This window comes from Mobula hypostoma, chromosome 28 (assembly GCF_963921235.1).
Source record: "Mobula hypostoma chromosome 28, sMobHyp1.1, whole genome shotgun sequence".
Classification (NCBI taxonomy): domain Eukaryota; kingdom Metazoa; phylum Chordata; class Chondrichthyes; order Myliobatiformes; family Myliobatidae; genus Mobula; species Mobula hypostoma.
Window position 1 is genome coordinate 36,774,534 of NC_086124.1, and position 24,232 is coordinate 36,798,765.

General features: G+C 49.9%; 1 protein-coding gene across 1 annotated transcript in view; it reads right to left on the reverse strand.

Annotated features, from left to right (window-relative positions):
* The window catches only part of LOC134339113 (C-Jun-amino-terminal kinase-interacting protein 3-like), a 74,445-nt gene that overhangs the window by 21,469 nt on the left and 28,744 nt on the right, over positions 1-24,232 (reverse strand). Inside the window, 9 exon segments of the mRNA XM_063035436.1 lie at positions 675-779; positions 4,148-4,262; positions 4,409-4,546; positions 5,302-5,358; positions 7,525-7,646; positions 7,958-7,991; positions 8,519-8,671; positions 11,999-12,053; positions 13,063-13,181. Of these exon segments, the coding sequence (XP_062891506.1) occupies positions 675-779; positions 4,148-4,262; positions 4,409-4,546; positions 5,302-5,358; positions 7,525-7,646; positions 7,958-7,991; positions 8,519-8,671; positions 11,999-12,053; positions 13,063-13,181 (898 nt within the window).

A 24,232-nucleotide genomic window follows, 5' to 3' on the forward strand; every position in this document is an offset into this window, starting at 1 on the left:
GGGGGGCGAGAGAGAGGGGGCGAGAGGAGGTTGGGCGAGAGGAGGTTGGGCGAGAGAGAGGGGAGGGGGAGAGGTGGTGGCGAGGGGCGAGAAAGGGGGGGCAAGAGAGGGGGGGGTGAGAGAGGGGGGTGAGAGAGGGGGAGGGGGAGAGGTGGTGGCAAGGGGGAGAGAGGGGGGTTGGGCGAGAGGGAGAGAGGTGGTGGCGAGGGAGGAGAGAGAGTGGGGGAGAGAGGGGGGTTGGGCAAGAGAGGGGGAGAGAGGTGGGGGCAAGGGGGGGTGAGAGAGGGGGCATGAAAGAGGGGGCGAGAGAGGGGGTGGCAGGTGTTGAGAGAGGGGTTGTCATTGAGAGGGAGTTTTTAGAGGGGGTGGTTGTTGAGAGAAGGGGCAGAGGGGAGTAGAGGGTGGACAGAGGGGGGTGCAATGAAGGGGTGCAGGGAGAGGGGGTAGAGTGGGAGGGGCAGCAGCGTTGGGTAGGGGAAGGTTGGGTAGAGGGGGTTTGGGTGGAGAGGTTAGGGTTAGGGTGAGGACAGAGGGAGAGAGTGTGGGGGAGGAAGGTGGAAATAAATAAATGGTGAGTCAGAGGACAGGTAAATCAGATGCACGCACACGGGCACGGACACACACACACAGAATTGAGTGTGGAGTGAAATCCCCTGTCTCTCCAGGACACCCACCTTGAAGCCAGGATTCCTCTGGTCGAGCAGACGGACGTGGATCAGAGATGGGGACGGGCCAATTGGGGTCCGCAGACCAGCAGCCTGGCGACCGTCTATGATATCCTGCAATAGAGCATCGAGGATTAGGGTGGATGTGGGGGGAGGGTGTGACGGTGATGGGGAGAGGGAGACACAGTGGCATGACCGAGAGTGGGAGGTGCAAGAGGGAGATCAACAAAATGCAGTGAAACGTACGTCGAAACTCAGTGAAACGCACGTCGAAAAGCGCAGTGAAACACACAGTGAAACGCACGTCGAAACGCACAGGGAAACGCATGTTGAAACTCAGTGAAACACAGTGAAATGCATGTCGAAACTCATGGCGAAACATACGTTGAAAGGCACAGTGAAACGCATGTCAAAACGCGCAGTGAAACGTACATCAAAATGCACAATGAAAAGTATGTCGAAACGCAGTGAAACTCATGTTGAAACTCAGTGAAAAAATGTACATCGAAATGCAGTGAAACATGTCGAAATGCACAGTGAAACGCCAGCCGAAACACGTAGTGGAACATATGTCAAAAATGCACAGTGAAACGCACGTTGAAACGCAGTGAAACATACGTCGAAACGCACATCAAAACTCACAGCGAAATGCTCAGTAAAACATACGTCGAAACGCACATCAAAACCCTGAACTCGTGAGTTCAGGGCGCAGTGAAACGCATGTCAAAATGCACAGTGAAATGTATGTCGAAACCCACTGAAATGTACGTCAAAACGCAGTGAAACACACGTCGAAAGTCATGGCGAAATGTATGTCAAAACTCACGGTGAAACGTACATCGAAATGCATGGTGAAATGCAGTGAAACATACTTTGAAACGCACGGTGAAACCCTGAACTCATCACCCTGTAAACAACCTCTCCCTTAATGTTACAAAAACAAAGGAGCTGGTTGTGGACGACAGGAGGAATAGAGACAGGCTAGCCCCTATTGACATCAATGGATCTGGGGTTGAGAGAGTGAACAACTTTAGGTTCCTCGGCATAAACATCACCGAGGACTTCACGTGGTCTGTACATACCGGCTGTGTGGTGAAAAAAGCACAACAGGGCCTCTTTCACTTCAGACGATTGAAGGAGTTTGGTATGGCCCCCCAAATTCTAAGAACTTTCTACAGGGGCACAATTGAGAGCATCCTGACTGGCTGCATCACTGCCTGGTATGGGAACTGTACTTCCCTCAATCGCAGGACTCTGCAGAGAGTGGTGTGGACAGCCCAGTGCATCTGTAGTTGTGAATTTCCCACTATTCAGGACATTTACAAAGACATCTGTAACAAGGGCACGAAGGATCATTGGGGACCCGAGTCACCTCAACCACAAACTGTTCCAGCTGCTACCAACCAGGAAATGATACCGCAGCATAAAAGCCAGGAGCAATAGGCTCCGGGACAGCTTCTTCCACCAGGCCATCAGACTGGTGCTGATACAACTGTATTTCTGTTATATTGGCTGTTCTGTTGTACATACTATTTATTATAAATTACTATAAATTGCACATTGCACATTTAGATAGAGACGTAGCATAAAGATTTTTACTCCTTATGTATATGAAGGATGTAAGTAATAGTCAATTCAATTCACTGTTTCAGGTGCAAGTCATCCCCTCTGTGCACGTCCCACCTTCCCTGGAAGAGAGCCCAATGATCCCGAAACCTTATGTTCTCCCTCCTACACCAACTCTTTAGCCATGTATTAAACTGTATTATCTTCCTAGTTCTGGCCTCGTCGTCATGGCTATCCCTCGAGATCGAGGATGATGGTCTTCGTTCTGTTGATCTACTTATGGGCTCTCAAGTGGCTTATGAGTCCAATCTTGGCTTTGAAAGTGGCCTCACTAGCATGTGTCACAGGTAGCAATCCTGAGATCACAACTCGAGGCCCTCCCCTTTAACTTAGCACCTAACTCCCTGTGCAGAATCGCATCACTCATCCTAGCCATGTCATTGGTACCTACATGGACCACGACTTCTGGCTGTTCACCTTCCTACTTAAGGATGCTGTAAAGGCTCCCTTTCTTCCCACTGTTTGGCTCCTGCCGACCAGCCACTGCTTTATCCATGATAGAACCTTTCTTATAATACCATGGGCTGTTAATCATCTCCAGTTTCAATACATCCTTTCTGACCCTGAGGGACACAGATAGAGTGAATGAGCAGTCTTTATCCCCAGGGCTGGGCAATCAAGAACCAGAGTGTTATATTTACAACTCTGAAACATAAAACTAATTCCAAGAAAAAGTTGGGAGTCCAGAATGTGCTAACTTTGTTTTTACTTTAAGCAAGGCACATATGTACGATGTGGTACGATGTATGCAATTCACTTACTTTTATGTATTACCCGTAATTAATTATTTAAACAAACAAGAACGCTTAATCAAACAATATACTCACAATATTACTCCAGGACTAGAGGGCACAGACTCAAAATTGAGGGGTGACCTTTTAGAACAGAGGTAAGGAGGAATTTTTTTTAGCCAGAGTGGTGAATCGGTGGAACGCTCTGCCACAGACTGTGGTGGAGGCCAAGTCCTTGCGTATATCTAAGATGGAAGCTGATCGGTCAGAGCATCAGAGGATATGGTGAGAAGGCAGGTGTATAGGGTTGAGTGGGATTGGGGATGAGCCATGATGGAATGGTGGAGTAGTCTCCATGGGCTGAATGGCCTAATTCTGCTCCTATGTCCGATACTATTACTGAAATATTAAATTCATGGACCATGGCACAGGTTTAAGGTGAGAGGGGGAAAGAGATTCAATAGGGATCCGAGGGGAACTTTTTGGCCTGAATATGGAATGATCTTCCAGATGAAATGGTTGAGGCGAGGGCAATAACAGCATTTAAAAGGCACTTGGATAGCGGTAGAGAGCATAGGGAGCATGTTTGGCCCATCTAGTCTGCCACAACACACGCAAACAAGTCAGCCAGTATCGACAGTGTGGAGTGGAATAACGAGTCGATGAGAGGTGGGGAGGGAGAGAGCAGGGGGCTCCACAGGAGCACTGGGTTGGTGCTGCCCTCCAGTGTTCGCTCCTGGAAGACAAGCTCAGTGCCGACAACTACAGGCCATGCCACTCAGGAGCTGGGGCTATACATGTTTTTGCGACTACGTTTTCTGCTATTGTAACGATACAAGCTGTGTGCTGTTGGGAATGCGTTTTACACCTTGGCGGAACAACTCTGCTTTGTTTGGCTATATTCATGCGCACAGTTCAACTGGAACTTGAACTCAACGTTTCAGACAGAGACCCTTCATCAGCAGCTTCTTCAGCACTTTGTGTGTGTTGCTCTGCGGCAGCTCTTCTTGTTGTGGTCCGTGACAGCCAGGTCTAAACGCTACCAAAGGTAGAGCAGGGGTTCTGACCTTTTCTTATGCCATGGACCAATCTCAGTAACCCACCTGACCCCACCTCGGTACTGACCTGCACGGGAAGACTCCAACCCTGGAGCTGAGCTCGTCCATGGTGCTCCCAGATGTAGGACCTGGTGTGACGCCAGCTCTCCCTCTGCCGGTCCCTGTGGGGGTCTGAGAGAGGGCTGGTGGGGAGGAAGAGAGAGGGTAGTGGAGAGGGGAGGGGGGAGAGAGAGAGAGAGAGAGAGAGAGAGAGAGAGAGAGAAATTAGAAGCCTGTCCAGTTTCCCAGCATAGTCTGAGTGAACAGGCTGAGGCAGAGAGAGACTCACTCGATCAACTTCACACCCAGTGTTCTCCCCCTCCTTTGACGGGGGACCAGTTCCAGGCCTGGCAGCATCAGTGCGTGTCTTGCAGGTTCCAAGGGGAGGTCGTCCCGTTTCTGGGACAGTCCCAGCAGACGGTGAAACCTGTGGAAAAGGTAAAGACAGGAGTCATTCCCTGCACAGTTCCCCTCTCCGTAACCCCCTGGGTCAGACCCACACCGGGAGCACCGTGCACAGTTCCTGTCTCCGTAACCCCCTGGGTCAGACCCACACCGGGAGCACCGTGCACAGTTCCTGTCTCCGTAACCCCCTGGGTCAGACCCACATCGGGAGCACCGTGCACAGTTCCCGTCTCCGTAACCCTGGGTCAGACCCACACCGGGAGTACCGTGCACAGTTCCCGTCTCCGTATCCCTGGGTCAGACCCACATCGGGAGCACCGTGCACAGTTCCCATCTCCCTATCCCTGGGTCAGTCCCACACTGGGAGCACCGTGCATAGTTCCTGTCTCCATATCCCTGGGTCAGACCCACCCCGGGAGCACATTGCACAGTTCCCGTCTCCCTATCCCTGGGTCAGTCCCACACTGGGAGCACATTGCACAGTTCCCGTCTCCCTATCCCTGGGTCAGATCCACACTGGGAGCACCGTGAACAGTTCCTGTCTCTGTATCCCTGGGTCAGACCCACATCGGGAGCACCATGCACAGTTCCCGTCTCCCTATCCCTGGGTCAGTCCCACACTGGGAGCACCGTGCATAGTTCCCGTCTCCCTATCCCTGGGTCAGACCCACCCCGGGAGCACCGTGCACAGATCCCCTCTCCCTATCCCTGGGTCAGTCCCTTACCGAGGATTGGTGTGGGGGTTGGGAGGGGTCAGAAACCCAGTCTGTTACTCACCGATCCCAGAGCGTGGACCTTCCCGACGGACTCTGGGCTTGTTGCTCCCGCATCACCCTGTGGATGGACGATGGAGAGAGATGGGTGAGGTGGGGGCAAGAATTCAGAATTGTTACCCTGTCATCTAACACATGAGATTTTGGAAATGCAGATCAACACCACACACAAAATGAAGTGAACAAGCGAGGCAGCGTCTATGGAGAGGAATAAGCAGCCGATGCTTTGAGCTGAGTCTTCTCAGTCCTCATTTATCCCTCTTCATTTGACCTTGGTGTTCACACTGCACTCTCTTGTCCATTCATCAAGCCCTCACTGTGGTGACCCTCTGCCTCTGAATCCTATTTTCCAAACAAAGAGCTGGTTATGAGCTCGGGAAGGGGAGCAGTACACACACTCCTCCCTACATCAGTGATACTGAGCTCCAGGTTCCTCTGTGTGAACATCACCAACAGCCTGCCCTGGTTGTGTGGCGAGGTGGAGATATGTCTCCACCAAAGGAGGTGCAAGGTGCTCCTTTCTTCCACTAGCCTGCAGGTCACCCTCGGGCAAGCTGTAGCACCTGCTTAGCCTCCCCGTCAGGGTCACATGAAGACATGTGGATGGTCGTACCAGCAGCTGGTGCATGTCTTGGTTATGTGACCACTGACGCCAGGCAGACAATCTCTGAAGGGTATTGATAATGGCTGGGGAAGGGTCACCTGTCTTGTGAAGACACTCTCCTGAAAGAGGCAATGGCAAACCACTTCTGTAGAAAAAATTGCCAAGAACAACACGTCATACGTCGTGGCACACAATGATGATGATGGTCACAAAGACTTCATGGCCAGGAAAGCCCACCAACACCTCTACTTCCTCAGCATGTCCCCGTCGACCCTCACCAATTTTCACCGATGCACCACAGAAAGCATCTGATCCGGATGCATCATGGCTCGGTACGGCAACTGCTCCGCCCGGGACCGCAGGAAACCGCAGAGAGTTGTGGACACAGCTCAGCACATCACGGAAACCAGCCTCCCCTCCATGGACTCTGTCTACACTTCCCACTGACTCAGTAAAACAGACAGTGTGATCAAATACCCCCACCCACACCGGACATTCTCTCCCCCCCCACCCCCACCCCCATCGGGCAGAAGATACAAAAGCCTGAGAGCACGTCCCACCAGGCTCGAGGACAGCTTCTACCCTGCTGTTATCAGACTATTGAACAGTCCCCCAGTACGAGGACAGCTTCTAACCCGCTGTTATCAGACTATTGAACGGTCCCCCAGTACGAGGACAGCTTCTAACCCGCTGTTATCAGACTATTGAACGGTCCCCCAGTACGAGGACAGCTTCTACCCCGCTGTTATCAGACTATTGAACGGTCCCCCAGTACGAGGACAGCTTCTACCCCGCTGTTATCAGACTATTGAACGGTCCCCCAGTACGAGGACAGCTTCTACCCCGCTGTTATCAGACTATTGAACGGTCCCCCAGTACGAGGACAGCTTCTACCCCGCTGTTATCAGACTATTGAACGGTCCCCCAGTACGAGGACAGCTTCTACCCCGCTGTTATCAGACTATTGAACGGTCCCCCAGTACGAGGACAGCTTCTACCCCGCTGTTATCAGACTATTGAACGGTCCCCCAGTACGAGGACAGCTTCTACCCCGCTGTTATCAGACTATTGAACGGTCCCCCAGTACGAGGACAGCTTCTACCCCGCTGTTATCAGACTATTGAACGGTCCCCCAGTACGAGGACAGCTTCTAACCCGCTGTTATCAGACTATTGAACGGTCCCCCAGTACGAGGACAGCTTCTACCCCGCTGTTATCAGACTATTGAACGGTCCCCCAGTACGAGGACAGCTTCTACCCCGCTGTTATCAGACTATTGAAAGGTCCCCCAGTACGAGGACAGCTTCTACCCCGCTGTTATCAGACTATTGAACGGTCCCCCAGTACGAGGACAGCTTCTACCCCGCTGTTATCAGACTATTGAACGGTCCCCCAGTACGAGGACAGCTTCTACCCCGCTGTTATCAGACTATTGAATGGTCCCCCAGTATGATAAGATGGACTCTTGACCTCACAATCTACCTCGTCGTGACCCTTGCAGCTTATTGTCTGCCTGCACTGCCCTTTCTCTGTAACTGTAACACTTTATTCTGCACTCTGTTGTTGCTTTCCCTTTCTCTGTAACCGTAACCAGGCTCACTTCCCCGAGCTCACTCTTGGTACCTGAGTTGCTGACTACGGTGAAGGGCCTCCTGAAGTTCCATCAGACGCTCCTTGTACAGGTTACGCTCGGTGAGGACGCGCGACATCTCGGCCCGGGTGAAGCGCCCCATTTGGGACGGGTCCTGTGGTGATGGGTGGATTAAATGAGGGATCAAATAGCTAAAGGAAAAATCTCCAGGGCAGATACTTTATGGGTGGGGGGGGATAGTAATGCAGTGGGAGGAGGGAGCGGTAATGGGGGAGAGAGTAGAAAGGGGGCGAGTAGCGGGAGGGGGAGATAGGTGGGGGGTGGGGCGTGGGGGGAGATAGGTCGGGGGTGGGGCGCGGGGGGAGATAGGTCGGGGGTGGGGCGCGGGGGGAGATAGGTCGGGGGTGGGGTGGGGAGATAGTACGGAGGGAGTTTTGTACTGGTAGTGGATGGAAATACATTCACCTCTTGCCCTTGGCTCTTGTTCATCGCCTCGGCCCTGGAGACAGAAGAGATGATCAGTGCCCCCTCACTCGTCTCCCACCTTTCCCTCACTCCCTCTGGCCCTTCCCCTGCTGACCCAAACACTCCTCCTTTAGCCCCTCACCCTCTCCTACTCAATCCGCTCCTGTCAGCCCCTTTCCCTCCCCCTCCCCCTCCCCTCCCCTACCAACTCCAATTTACACCACCCTCCAAGACCCCTCCTCTCTCCTCACTCCCTCCCTCCAGAACCTTCCCTTCCTCTCCATTAACACTCGCCCACACATTAGGAGACTGGACTTCATCCCTTATCTCAGTCGCCGCCTCTTACTCCCATGGCCCCGTCCCAAACAATGTCCCCTCTCACCAGGGGCCCCCCATTCCAATGTCCCCTCTCACCCCAGCCCCCCCAATCCCAATGTCCCCTCTCACCCCAGTTCCCCCCCCAATCCCAATGTCCCCTCTCATCCTGGTCCTGCCCCTCACCCAGCGGATAGTACGGTACCAAACTGCCCAACACAGGCCCCAGGCCCCTCCCTCACCCACCTGCTCAGTGCTGCCCCCAGCTGGCTGATGCGCAGCTCTTGGGCAGTGCTGCTCTCCTGCAGCCTCCGCACCTCCTCGCGGAGTTCAGTGCGTGCGCGAACTAATTCCTCCACCCGGGCCAGCAACGAGCGGCGTGCACCCTCCAGAAGCATCCTGCAGGTGACGAGGGGGAAGAGCGGACGTGAGAAGAGCATGAAGTCATTGCGAAGTACAGCATAGATACAGGCCCTTTGGCCCCTCTAGTCTGTGCTGAACCATTTAATCTGTTTCGTCTCATTGACCTGCACCCGGACCTCAGCTCTCCACAGCCCTCCCATCCATGTACCTATCCAACTTCTCTTAAACGTTGACATCGAGCACCACTTGTTCTGGGAGCTCCATCCTGACAATTCGCTGGGCTGCCTTCACCAGGCGATACAGGTCTTGTCGCTCAGCGGCTGTGCAGCTGACATACCACACGGTGGCGCTGTTGGTCAGGATCGTTTCAATTGTGCTTCTGGAGAAGTTAAGCAACAGCTTCTGTGGGAGTTTGGCCTGTTTCAGCTTTCTGAGGAAGAAGACTCTTTGTTGTGCCTTCATTACAAGCAGCAAGGTGTTGGTGTTCATGTCAGCAGTTTTGACAACATAACTCCAAGGGACTTTAGGTACCTCTCCATGTATACGGAGGCGGGTGTGTACTCTGTCCTGTGATCTCCTGAAGTCGATGGTCATCTCTTTTGTTTTAGAAGTGTTAAGGACCAGGTCGTTGTCCTTACACCACTCAGTCAGATGATTCACCTCAAGCCTGTAGGCTGTTTCATCCTCGTCCGAGATCAGGCCGACCACTGTGGTATCGTCTGCAAATTTAATGATGGAGTTGGAGGTGTACATGAGGGTGCAGTCATGTGTGAAGAGTGGGTAGAGCATGGGGCTTAGCACACAGCGCTGCGGGCTGCCAATTTGTAAGATGAGGGTGGTGGAGGTGTGCTTACCAATTCTGACTTGGTGTGGTCAGTCTGTGAGAAAGTCCATGACCAATGAACACAGGGAGGAACCAAGGCCAAGAGTGTTCAGTTTGCTGACCGGTTTATGGGGGATGACTGTGTTAAATGCAGAACTGAAGTCCACAAATAACAAATAAGTGTTCGGTTCCTCTAAGTGAGCCAGAGCAGTATGGATGGCTGTTGTGATTGCATCCTCTGGAGCGGTTTGCCTGGTAGGCAGACTGGTGTTTGTCCAGATTAGGGGGGGATTATAGCCCTAATGTGTGAGAGCACAAGTCTCTCAAAGCACTTCATGGCTGTGGGTGTCAGCGCTACAGGGCGACAGTCATTTTAGTCATTCAGGCACTTCACAGCTGATTTGTTGGGCACTGGGATGATGGCGGAGGTTTGAAGGCATGTTGGAACAACAGCTTGTTGCAGTGAGAGATTAAATATACTTGTAAACACCTCAGCAAGCTGGTCGACACATGCTCTCAGTACCGGGCCGGGCACTCCGTCTGGGCCGGCTGCCTTACTCACATTCACTTTCCCCAGGGTGGATCTCACCTGATGTTGCTTAAGGACCCGTGTGGACTCATCGTCAGGTGGGTGGATGAGTGGGGCAGCCTCCTCCCTCTGGGCAAAAAACTCGTTCAGGACATCAGGCAGTGTGGCGTCGTCATCTGGCAGCAGATTATTGGTTTTGTAGCCTCGATGCCTTTCCACATACTGCGGGGGTTGTTGTTACCAAACTGATTTTCAGTGCGCAGTTTGTATTTGCGCTTTGCATCCCTGATGCCCCTGTGGAGATTCCCCCGTGCTTCACTGTGGGCTTGTTTGTCTCCTGACCTGAAGGCTGCATCGCGCTCCCTCACATCACTGTTAATCCATGGCTTTTGATTGGGAAACAGCTTAATTGTCTTTTGTGTTATTACATTTTCTGTGCAAAATTTAATATATCCTAGGACTGAACCAGCATATTCCTCCAGGTCCACTCCCTTTGCAAACAAGTCCCAATCTGTGTTGTCCAAGCAGCCCAGTAGCATTGGGGTGGCTTCCTCAGACCACACATGTACTGTCTTGATAGTTGGTTTTACTCTGCAGATCTGTGGTCTGTAAACTGGGGTCAGTGTGAGGGAAATATGGTCTGATTGTCCTAGGTGTGCAGGTGGGGTCGCTTTGAATGCCCCTGGAATATTTGTGTCGACTTGGTCTAGTACGTTATTTTCTCGTGTCGGGAAATTCACATTTTTGTAAAATTTGGGCAAGACCAGTTTAAGATCTGTGTGATTGGAGTCCCCTGCTACAATGATCACTCCGTCTGGGTGAGCCATGAGCTGTTTGTTGGCGCTATCACGTTTGCTGACTTAGCTTCAGCTTGCGGGGGAACGTATACAGCCGTAATCATTATCGTCGTGAATTCCCTCGGGAGAAAGAACGGTCTACACCGTACCGCGAGGAGCTCCAAGTCCGTGCAGCAGTGTTTATCCACAATGTTCACGGCTGTGCACCAATTATTGTTTACATAGACACACAGTCCTCCTCCCCGCTCTTCCCGGAGTCCTTCGTGCGGTCGGCCCTGTGAACAGAGCAGCCGGCCAGCTCGATGACAGCGTCAGGTACGTTTGGGTTCAGCCAGGTCTCCGTGATGACAGTTGCACAGTGAGAAATGGTTCTCACTCTGATCTCATCCACCTTATTGGTGAGGGATCTGGCGTTAGTGAGAAACAGGCTTGGTAGTGCTGGTCTGTACAGGTCAGCCTTTAGCCTAGCCAGTAACCCGGTGAGGGATCTGGCGTTAGCGAGAAACAGGCTTGGTAGTGCTGGAGCAACACACATCAAAGTTGCTGGTGAACGCAGCAGGTCAGGCAGCATCTCTCGGAAGAGGTACAGTCGACGTTTCAGGCCGAGACCCTTCGTCAGGACTAACTGAAGGAAGAGATAGTAAGAGATTTGAAAGTGGGAGGGGGAGGGGGAGATCCAAAATGATAGGAGAAGACAGGAGGGGGAGGGATGGAGCCAAGAGCTGGACAGGTGATTGGCGAAGGGGATATGAGAGGATCATGGGACAGGAGGCCTAGGGAGAAAGACAAGCGGGGGGGGGGAACCAGAGGATGGGCAAGGGGTATAGTCAGAGGGACAGAGGGAGAAAAAGGAGAGAGAGAGAAAGAATGTGTGTATAAAAACAAATAATGGATGGGGTACGAGGGGGAGGTGGGGCATTAGCGGAAGTTAGAGAAGTCGATGTTCATGTCATCAGGTTGGAGGCTACCCAGACGGAATATAAGGTGTTGTTCCTCCAACCTGAGTGTGGCTTCATCTTTACAGTAGAGGAGGCCATGGATAGACATGTCAGAATTCCCATTGTGCAGGGAACAAAAGGAAATGGACATTGTGAAGTTACATCCAGCACAGACATTATGGATTTTTTCATGTGAGATTGACCCCTGCCCGACTATCCAAACACTCAGACCACTGCCCTCCCTCTGACAAGATGGAGAGATGCACGTCTACTCACTGCCTCTCCCGCAGCTCCTCGTTCTCCGAGACGACTGAGGCCATCCGGGCATCTGCTGTTGGAAGGGTGGAAAGGGGGCACAGAGAGAGAGAGATGGGTGAATGGCCTGTGTAACCACAGCTCACCACCACTGCCCCTACCTTCCAAGACCCTGGTACAATACCATTGCCTTCTCTCTCTCCCTCTGCCTCTCTCCATGTCTCCTTTCTGTCTTTGCCTGTCTCACCGTCTCCTTTTCATCTCTCCCTCTGCCTCTCCGTCTATGACTCCTTTTTGTCTGTCTCCCCACCTCTCTCTATTTCTCTCTCTTTCTCCCGCTCCTCCCCTCCACCCCCCGCCTGCACCTCCCTCACTCCACTGTCCTGACTCATTCCTTCTCTCTCCTTCACGTAGTGGATTCACTCAACAATTCAGGAACAGCTTCTTCCCCTTTGCCTTCACATTAGAATCATCTTTAATATCACCAGCATATGCTGTCACATTTGCTGTTGTACGACAGCAGTACGTGGCAATACAGTAGGGAGTTGGTGTTCATGGGTTCAATGTCCATTCTGAAATATGATGGTGGAGGGGAAGAAGCTGTTCCTGAATCACTGAGTGTGGGCCTTCAGGCTCCTGTACCCCCTCCCTGATGGTCACAAGAGAAGGGTGCATGCCCTGGGTGAAGCGGGGGGGGGGGGTGGTCTTTTTGAGACATTGCTCCCTGAATATGTCCTGGATGTAGGCACATAGAGGGGAGGCTCCTGCAGATCTGTATCACTCCTATACAGTTTGTGTACACACACACTCTCTCACACACACACACACACTCACACACACACATGTACACACAAACACGTACACACACACACACTCACACACATAAACAAGTATACACACACACACTCACACAAACACACACTCACACGTACACACACACACACACACACTCACACAAACACACACTCACACATACACACACACACACGTACACACACACACACACACACACTCACTCACGCCCCACCCCCCAACCAGGTCAAATGCAGCCACTCCGAGTCCGAGACAAACGCCTGCAGGCCTACCTGAGATGTTGGCCCCACTGTCCAACTCGCCGATGAACTGAGATCCCAGAGTCTGTAACTCCTCAAGGATTGAACTGGTGTTCCTAGCAGCCTCCAGGTCCAGGGCATGATTCGGAGTGCTGGTTCGGAAGGAAAAAACTGATCAAAGTTGACCAGTAGTTAAAGGTCCGTCCGTAGTGTCCCATCAGACACACCCGGGGGCCAGACAGAGTGAAGCTCCCACTACACTGCAGATGCTGGAAACCCAGGCAACATACACACAACGCTGGAACTCAGCAGGGCAGGCAGCAACAATGGAAAAGAGTGCACAGTCGACGCTTCAGACTGAGACCTTCATCAGCAATGGCAAAAAAGATGAGAAGTTAGAACAAAGTGGGGGGAGCGGAGGAAGAAGTACAAGATGGTAGGTGATAGGTGAAAGCGGGAGAGAGGGAGGGGTGAAGTAAAGAGCCGGGAAGCTGATAGCTCAGGGTCTTCCACCTTATATTCCGTTTTGGTAGCCTCCAACCTGATAGCATGAACATCGACTTCTCAAACCTCTGGTAATTGCCCCCCACCCCCTTCAGCATTCCATATTTTTGTTTTCCTCCTATCTCCTTACCCCCTTCTTTCTTCCATGGTCTTCTGTGCTCTCCTATCAGGCTCCCCCTTCTCCAGTCCTTTATCTCTTTCACAAGCCAGCCCCCCTCCCAGTTTCACCTGTCACCTATAACTTTGTACTTCCAACCCCCACCACCTGCTTACTCTAACTTCTCATCTTTTTTTTCAATACTGAAGAAGAATCGCAGCCAAAATGTCAAATGTTTATTCATTTCCATAGATGCTGCCTGGCTTGCTGATTTCCTCCAGCATTTTCTCTGTGTGTTGCTCTATCCACACCGTCCCATCACACACCCCCAGGGTCAGACACAGAGTGAATCTCCCTCCACACCGTCCCATCACACACTCCCGGGGTCAGACACAGAGTGAATCTCCCTCCACACCGTCCCATTACACACTCCTGGAGTCAGACACACAGTGAAGCTCCCTCCACACCGTCCCATCACACACTCCCGGGGTCAGACACAGAGTGAAGCTCCCTCCACACCGTCCCATCACACACTCACGGGGTCAGACACAGAGTGAAGCTCCCTCCACACCGTCCCATCACACACTCCCGGGGTCAGACACAGAGTGAAGCTCCCTCCACACCGTCCCATCACACACTCCCGGGGTCAGACACAGAGTGAAGCTCCCTCCACACCGTCCCATCACACACTCCCGGGGTCAGACACACAGTGAAGCTCCCTCCACACCGTCCCATCACACACTCCCGGGGTCAGACACAGAGTGAAGCTCCCTCCACACCGTCCCATCACACACTCCCGGGGTCAGACACAGAGTGAAGCTCCCTCCACACCGTCCCATCACACACTCCCGGGGTCAGACACAGAGTGAAGCTCCCTCCACACCGTCCCATCACACACTCCCGGGGTCAGACACAGAGTGAAGCTCCCTCCACACCGTCCCATCACACACTCCCGGGGTCAGACACAGAGTGAAGCTCCCTCCACACCGTCCCATCACACACTCCCGGGGTCAGACACAGAGTGAAGCTCCCTCCACACCGTCCCATCACACACTCCCGGGGTCAGACACAGAGTGAAGCTCCCTCCACACCGTCCCATCAAACACTCCCGGGGTCAGACACAGAGTGAAGCTCCCTCCACACCGTCCCATCACACACTCCCGGGGTCAGACACAGAGTGAATCTCCCTCCACACCGTCCCATCACACACTCCCGGGGTCAGACACAGAGTGAAGCTCCCTCCACACCGTCCCATCACACACTCCCGGAGACTGACACAGAGTGAAGCTCCCTCCACACCGTCCCATCACACACTCCCGGGGTCAGACACAGAGTGAATCTCCCTCCACACTGTTCCATCACGCACTCCCGGGGTCAGACACACAGTGAAGCTCCCTCCACACCGTCCCATCACACACTCCCGGAGTCAGACAGAGTGAAGCTCCTGGCATGGAAACGGTTTCACTCTGAGAGCAGGAAAGGAAACACTGTTGTTCCCCTACTAACATCAGGGCAGCATCTCTCTCTCCTGTGTTGTCATGTTTCTCGTTCAGTGTGGGTGTCGATGTGATTCAGATGTCATGCCAAAAAGTACTGTCGAGTGCTGAGTGCCTTCCTACTGCCACATAAGATTCCTCTTCATTCCAGCTGGTTAAGGGGAGTCTGCACCATCTGCAACGTCTCTCTGCTTCTCGGGACCCAGAACGCTGGGGCAGCACTGACAGGATTTGTGGCAAACGGAAGTTCCAAACTCGCTCCAGGAATTTAACAGCGGACATCACTACATACGTTTCTCGTTTGATTCACAGGGAGTTCCAGGGGGTGAGCAGCATAGGTTTGAAGTTGTCCCATCTGCTAGAACACAAGGAGAGGAAGATGGAGGCTCTATGTGTAGTGAGGGTGCAGAGGGAGACGATGGGTATCCTTAGCCCTCCTGAGAAGTCCCTGTTGATCCATGTTGAGGAGATCAGAGAGTTTATTCTAACCTCTGAGAGTGCAAAGCATCAGCCGAAACTAGTCTCCCTATGCTGGTCTAGCGTGCCGAGACTTGTTAAGACCATAAGACATAGCAGCAGAATTAGGCCATTTGGCCCATCGAGTCTGCTCCACCGTTCAATCATGGTTGATCCTTTTAAAATTATTTTTATTTTAAAAAAATCAAAAAAAATACAGCACATCCACAAAAAACACAACCATAACATAATCTAATTAAATATTGAGCAGCAAAAGTGAGAAAAATATAAAGGCAAAAGTAAACATACACGGCAGAGGTGCACTGCAGCAAAAACCCTCAGTCCCTACCCCGTGAGAAAGTCCAATATAGGGCTCCATATCATTTCAAAGATGTCCCCTCTGTCCTCATTACATAGTCTCAGTCTCTCCAAATGTAAAGTATTTGCCAGTTCTCTCAGCCACAGAGTCTGTACGTAGGCACAGAGTCCATTTTCCACATTTGCAGGATTAACTTCTTAGCATCACCATTCCAAATGATACAGCCATTTTTTCATACTTATTGGCTGAAGATAGGGATCTTGTTGCTCCAAGGATGGCTATGAGCGGGTCTGGTTCCCACCGCTTCCCAAAAGCCTCAGAGAAACAGTGAAAAGTACTTTTCCAGTATGCATAAAGCTTACAACATGACCAGAATAAATGTGACAAGTTACTGTTCACAAATTTACATCTATTACAAACTGGTGAAACATCAGGGTAGAAACTGTGCAACTTTTCTTTGGAATAATGGAGTCTATGTAACGTTTTAAACTGTATAAGTCTGTGTCTGACATTGACTGAACAATCATGTCTACTCTTTAAACACTCATCCCAGACCTCCTCTGTCAGTTCTATGACCAATTCATCCACCCATGCCTGTCTAAAACCTGCAGTATTCACCCGAGCTCCATTATGTAGGATCTGATAAAAATAGGATACCGCACAATGAGTAACAGGATCAAATTTATTTATTGCCTCCAGGGACTCATGTTTGTCTGAAACTTCTAAGTTAGGTATATATTTCCAAACATAAACTCGAATTTGTAAATATCTAAAAAAACTAGGTGCAGGGATATTGTAAACGGCTTGTAACTGAGCAAATGAGGCAAAGTTTCCATTAATATATAGGTCACCTACACTACAGATGCCTCTCTGTTTCCCGGTAGAAAAAACAGTATCATTCAGACCAGGCAAAAAGGAATGATTGTCACAAATCGGAGTGTCAATATTTTGGGGCCTTAATGTGTAGTTGAATCTGCTTCCAAATTCTTATAGTGCTGCCAACCACGAAGCTGTTACGGAAATGTGACTTATTAACTGCAGTGGGGCTATTAAGGAGAGCTGGTAAGGAAGTCTTCTTACAAAGCACTTGCTCTATGAGTAACCATGCTGGGCACGAGTCTGAGGTAGAGGGTGGGCCTTTTTCCACCATGCGAGAATGGATAGGTGAGCAGCCCAGTAATACATTTTAACGTCCGGTAGGGCAAAACCACCTGCTTCCTTAGGCTTTGACAAGTGCTTTTTAGTAATTCTAATGGCTTTATAATTCCAAATGAAGGGTATAATAATTGAATCCAATTGCTAAAATATGACAGAGGAATAAAACATGAAATTGACTGGAAAAGATGAAGAAATCGTGGCAGTACAATTATCTTGATTGCGTTAACCCTCCCCACCAAAGAAATTGGAAGGGTTTTCCAAAAGTCAATACTGCGTTTAACCTGCTCAGCTTTGTTTCACCAATTCACTTGCAAAAGGTCATCTGGGTTTTTTGTAATAGTCACACCAAGACAGGAAAAATGATCATAGGTTATTTTAAAGGGAATGGACTGTAAATACGCTGTATTAACCACTGCAGTGACTGGCATTAGTTCACTCTTATCCCAATTAATAGAGAAACCTGAGAAACTACCAAAACTATTAAATAGAGTCAGAAGGGCGGATATTGATGCTTGTGGGCTGGAGATGTATAAAAGGACATCGTCAGCGTATAACGAAAGGTGATTTTTATGTCCCAGCATATCAATGGGAGATATCAAAGGGTCCTGTCTGATGCTAACAGCCAATGGCTCAATGATAACTGCAGACAAAAACAGAGAAGGGGGCAGCCTTGACAAGTCCCACGATGAATTGCAAAAGGGGAGGAAGTATTCTGATTAGTGATAATAGAAGCAGATGGGTGTGAATAAATTATCTCAATCCATTTAATGAAAGATGGTCCAAATCCAAATTTCTTAAGTGCAAACATCATATACGGCCATTCCACTTGGTCAAACACACATTGCGCATCTAATGAAATGACTGCAGCCTCTTCTGCATGTTTTGTATGTAAAATATTGAAAAGACAACGCAAATTAAAATACATACATCTAGCTGGTATAAAGCCAGTTTGATCTGGATAAATAATAGAACAAACGCATTCCCTTAACCTATTGGCCAGAACTTTCCCAAGAATTTTGGTTTCAGTGGGCAGCAGCGAAACCACCTCAGCATCACGGCCTGGTTTTGGAACCAGAGAAACATTAGCTTTACATAAAGTGGGTGGCAATCTGGAAGCTATCCTAGAGTGATTCAACATTCGTAAGAGCAGAGGTGACAATTCTGGACCAAATACTTTGAAGAATTTCACGCTAAATCTGGACCCGCTGCCTTATTATTGGGGAGGGAAGAGATGACCTTCTTGATCTCATCTAGTCTTATATTAGCATCAAGCGTATTTACTGAATCTGTTGACAGCGTGGGCAGATTCAGATTATCAAAAAATGCTTCCATAGCTTCAACGTCTGGACCGCCTTGCGATTGGTAAACATTAGCATAGAACTCCACAAAATACTTATTAATTTTTTCCAGGTCTGTCAATAAAAAGCCATCTTTCGCCTTTATACGATGTATGGCCCTGGAGGCCTGCATCTGTCTTAACTGATGGGTTAATAACTTATGGGGCTTTTCACCAAGCTCAAAATACCTCTGCCTGACTTGTGTCAGTAGTTTTCAAACACACTTGGACATTATAGAATCATACTCATACCGTAAGGTAGTAATCTTATTAAGTAATTCTGCTTCCTGGTGTACTTTGTAAGAAGCTTCCAAATTTGCCAACTGATCATCTATTGGTTGATCCTTTTTTCCCTCCTCAGCCTTCTCCCCAGATGCCGTGTTCAATTAAGTACCATTAAGCTCTGTCTTAAATACACCCAATGAACTGGCCTCCACAGCTGCCTGTGGTAACAAATTCCACAAATTCACCACCCTCTGGCTAAAGAATTTTCCCTACATCTGTGCTTTAAATGGATGCCCCTCTATCCTGAGGCTGTGCTAGACTCTCCCACCATGGGAAGCATCCTTTCCACATCTACTTTGTCTAGGCCTTTCAACATTCGGAAGGTTTCAATGAAATCCCCCCTCATCCTTCTGAATTCCAGCGAGTACAGACCCAGAGCTATTAAACGTTCCTCGTATGATAACCCTTTCATTCCCAGAATCATCCTTGTGAACCTCCTCTGGACCCTCTCTAATGTCCGCACATCTTTTCTTACATGAAGAGCCCAAAACTGTTCACAATACTCAAGGTGAGGTCTTATAAAGTCTCCCCATCACATCCCTACTCTTGTATTCCAGACCACTTGAAATGAATGATGACATTACATTTGCCTTCCTCACCACTGACTGTACTTGAAAATTAACCTTAAAGATGTTCTGCACAAGGACTCCCAAGTCCCTTTGCATCTCAGATTTTTGGATTTTCTCTCCATTTAGAAAATAGTCTGCACATTTACTTCTACTACCAAAGTGCATGACCATGAGTTTTCCAACATTGTATTTCATTTGCCACTTTCTTGCCCATTCTCCTAATCTGTCTAAGTCCTTCTGCATCCTACCTGTTTCCTCAACACTACCCGCCCCTTCACCAATCTTTGTATCATCTGCAAACTTGACAACAAAGCCACCTATTCCATCAAAGTCGCTGATATACAGCATAAAAAGAAGTGGTCCCAACACCGACCCCTGTGGATCAACACTGGCCACTGGCAGCCAACCAGAAAAGGATCTTTTTACTCCCACTTGCAGCCTCCTACCAATCAGCCAAAGCTCTAACCACGCCAGAACTTTCCTGTAATACCATGGGCTCTTAACTTGGTAAGCAGCCTCATGTGTGCACCTTGTCAAAGGTCTTCTGAAAGTCCAAATGTACAATATCCACTGCATCCCCTTTATCCGTCCTATGCGTAATCTCCTCAAGGAATTCCAACAGGTTTGTCAGGTAAGATTTTCCCTTAAGGAAACCATGCTGACTTTGTCCTATCTTGTCCTGTGTCACCAAGTACTCCATAACCTCATCCTTAGCAATTGATTCCAACATCTTCCCGACCACTGAGGTCAGGCTAACTGGTCTATAATTTCCTTTCTGCTGCCTTCCTGCTTTCTTAGAGTGAAGTGACATTTGCAATTTTCTAGTCCTCTGGCACCATGCCAGAGTCCCATGATTTTTGAAAGATCATTACTAATGCCTCCACAATCTCTACCGCTACCTCTTTCAGAACCCGAGGGTGCAGTTTATCTGGTCCGGGTGACTTATGTACCTTTAGGTCTTTCAGCTTTTTGAGCACCTTCTCCCTTGTAACAGTAACTGCACCCTCTTCTCTTCCCTCGCACTCTTCACCTGGCGTACTGCTAGTGTCTTCCACAGTGAAGACCAATGCAAAATACTCATTTAGTTCATCTGCCATCTCCTTGTCCCCCATTATTATTTCTCCAGCCTCATTTTCTAGCGATCCTATATATTTCTCTTTTTTTTTTACCCACTTGAAAAAGCTTTTACCATCCACTTTGACATTGTTTGCTAGGTTGCTTTCACATTTCACCTTTTTCTTCCTAATGATTCTTTTAGTTACTCTCTGTAGGGTTTTAAAAGCTTCCTAATCCTCTGTCATCCCACTGATTTTTGCTTTGTTGTATGTCTTCTCTTTTACTTTTACATTAGTTTTGACTTCCCTTGTCAGCCATGGTTGTACTATTTTGCCATTTGAGCATTTCTTTGTTTTTGGAATAAATCTATCCTGCACCGTCCTCATTTTTCCCAGAAACTCACGCCATTGCTGCTCTGCTGACATCCCTGCCAGCAGCTCCTTCCAATTTACTTCAGGCAAATCATCTCTCATGTTACTTTAATTTCCTTTAATCCACTGAAATATTGCTACGTCAGACTTTATTTTCTTGCTATCAAAGTTCAAGTTGAACTCAATCATATTTTGATCACTGCCTCCGAAGGGTTCTTTTACCTTAAACTCCCTAATCACCTCCAGTTCATTACATAACACCCAATCCAGTATAGCTGATCCCCTGGTAGGCTCAACAACAAACTGTTCAAAAAAGCCAATTCGTAGGCATTCAACAAACTCACTCTCTTGAGATTGATTACCAGCCTGATTTTCCCAATCGACCTGCACGTTGAAACCTCCCATGACAATTATAATATTCTCCCTTCGACATGCCCTTTCTATTTCCCATTGTAATCAGTAGTCCACATCCCAGCTCCTGTTTGGAGGCCTGTATGTAACTGCCATCAGGGTCCTTTTACCCTTGCAGTTCCTTAATTCAACCCGCAAGGATTCAACATCGTCTGATTCTATGTCACGTCTTTCTACTGATTTGATGTCATTCTTTACCAGCAGAAAACCCCTCTGCTTACCTTCCTATCCCTTCAATACAATGTGTAACCTTGGTCATTCAGCTCCCGACTGCAACCGTCCTTCAGCCACGATTCAGTGATGACCACAACATCATCCCTGCCAAGATTATCCACCTTACTTCTTATAATATAACACTTTGAGTACTGTATTTGCTACCCTTTTTGATTCTGCATGTACTGATACTCACCCTGATGGCTGCAATTATGTCCTATCATCTGCCTGCCCATCCTGACAGTCTGACTGTACACTATCTTTGCTTTTTTACCATCCGTCCTATCCTGAGTCCCTTCATTCCAGTTCCCACCCCTCTGCCAAATCAGTTTAAACCCTCCCCTACAGCTCTGACAAACCTGCCCGCAAGGATATTGGTCCCCTCGGGTTCAGGTGCAACCCGTCACTTTTGAACAGGTCATGCCTCCCCCAGAGGAGATCCCAGTGATCCAAGAGCCTGCGCCATCTTCTCAGTTACTCATTAATCTGCTAAATCATCCTGTTTCTACCCTCACTGGCACACGGCAGGGGCAGCAATCCAGAAATTACCACTCAGGAGGTCCTGCTTCTCAGCTTTCTACCTGGCTCTCCAAATTCTCTTTTCAGGGCTTCTTTGCTTTTCCTTCCTATGTCATTGGTACCAATATGTACCAAGACATCTGGCTGCTCTCCCTCCTTCTCTAAAATGTTGTGGATGTGATCTGAGATGTCCCTGAGCCTGGTACCTAGGAGGTAACATACCATTCAGGTATCCCGTTCACGTCCACAGAATCTCTTGTCTTTTCCCCTGACTATTGAGTCCCCTATCACTACCGCATCCCTCTTCTCTCTCTTTCCCTTCTGCACCACAGACACATGCTCAGTGCCAGTAACCTGGTCTCTCCCAGCTACTCAACTCCTGAAACTTTGGAGTGACTACTTCCCTGTAACTCTGATCGATGATCTGCTCACTCTCCCGTACAAGCCAAAGGTCATCCAGGTGCTGCTCCAGATCCCTAACACGGTCTTCAAGGAGCTGCAGCTGGATAAACCACACAGATGTAGTTTCCTGGGAAACTCTGGGGTCCCCCAGGACTCCCAGCATCCGGCATGAAGAACACACAACAGCCATTTATTACACAGAACAGTAAACGAGAAACAAAAAGGAACTTACCCAGATCCAATGCCTCTTTTGTGCTGAAGACTGACACTCCTACTCTCACCAATGGGCTACTCCCAACAATGTCCGCCCTGCTTGTCCCTTCTGTACTTCTAAACAAGCGCCAGCAACCTGCGAGAAACCTCGTTGCTGTGGCCTGCTCCTGCCACTGACTGGGCCATTGGGATGAGAACATAGACATGGGGGTATCAGCGGAGGGGGTGGGAATCCAGGAGGAGGTTAGTCCTTGTGTGTCATCCTCAGATGAAAAGAGAATAGAAATGGATGGAATAGGAATGCTGTGTCTGGGTAGGATAGGCGACAGCTGAAATCCTTCCTGGATGACCAGGTGAGAGACCTCAGAGTGGGAAGCAGCCTCACTCCTTCGAGAGATGGCGGGTTACAGGGTGGCGTTGGCACCACTTGGGCCCAGAGAGCAGAGGGCATTCTTGCTTTTTCTCAGGAACGTGTGATTGAGGGCGTCTCCGCTCTCACTGGGAAGGGCGCTGGTGCTGACGCCTGGTGACCTCCCGACATGACGTTCACTGTAGCTAGTCTCAATATGAATTGTAGCAGATTTAACAATCTCTCAGCCCTCAGGGATGGGAGATATTCGGTGAGTTTCCTGCAGGAAACCCATACCATCCCAGAGAACGAGTCCACTTGGCTCCTGGAGTGGTAGGGAGGGGTCTACATGAGCTACCTCAGCTCCAACTCCAGTGCGGTGGTGATCCTTTTGGCCCCAACCTTCCAGCCGGAAATTGTAAGAGTCCAAGATGTCGTGCCCAGCCGACCGCTGCACCCGGCCATGTGCCTCGATGGTGTACCTTTGCAGTTTATCAATGTGTATGCCCTGAGACGCGGGTCACTGCAGATGCACCTATTCCGTCAGCTGTCCATCCTGCTGAGTTCCGTCGACTCTGGAACTGTGTCATCCTCGAGGGAGACTTTAACTGTACCCTCGAGGTGGAGGACCACTCTGGTCTCCAGCGAGTCCCAGCATTGGCAAAGAAGTTAAAGGAGCTCCTTAGACTTGGTGGACACCTGGCGGAATCTTCACCCTGACTCCAGCTCCTTCTCGAGAAGGTCTATAGGGAGAGGTTCCCGCATACACCGCCTCTACATCTCTCGGGCCCACATCTCCAGTGCGTCGGCATCCTCCATGCAGCTGGTGTCATGCTCGGATCATCACCTCGTGCGGATGGAATTTTCCTCCTCCGCACCTCGGGTGGGATCCGGGTATTGATATTTTAACAACCGGAGGACAGCTGATTCCGGGATTTGATCCGAGTGTTCTGGGTCACCCGGAGAGAGAGGCGGCTATGGTGGGATGTGGGCAAAGCCCACATCTGGTTTCTATGGCGGGAGTACACTAGGGTATCAACAAAGAGACGAGGCTCTGAGATTGAGCGGCTTGAGAGAGCGTTGCTTGACCTAGAGTCCCATCTTGGTCCAACCGCTGGGAACCAATGGTAATGGCAGGAATACCAGGAGAAGAAGAACACACTAAGGAATCTGCAGCTCCAGCAGTCCTGACGTGCGTACGTGAGGTCACGGATCCAAATGCTGCAGGATTTGGACTGTGGCTCACCCTCCTTCTACTCGTTGGAGAAGTGGGGGGATCTGGGATGGAGGCTGCTGCATAGAGCGGTGCCCTGTAACAAGTTCCTTAGTTTGTACATGGATCTCCCAGCCACATGTCACTTCTGTGGGTTGGAGGAGATGGTGTACCACATGGAGTGTGTGAGGCATATCTGCTCCTCACCTTCTGGTTATATTTTAGTCCCACCCTAT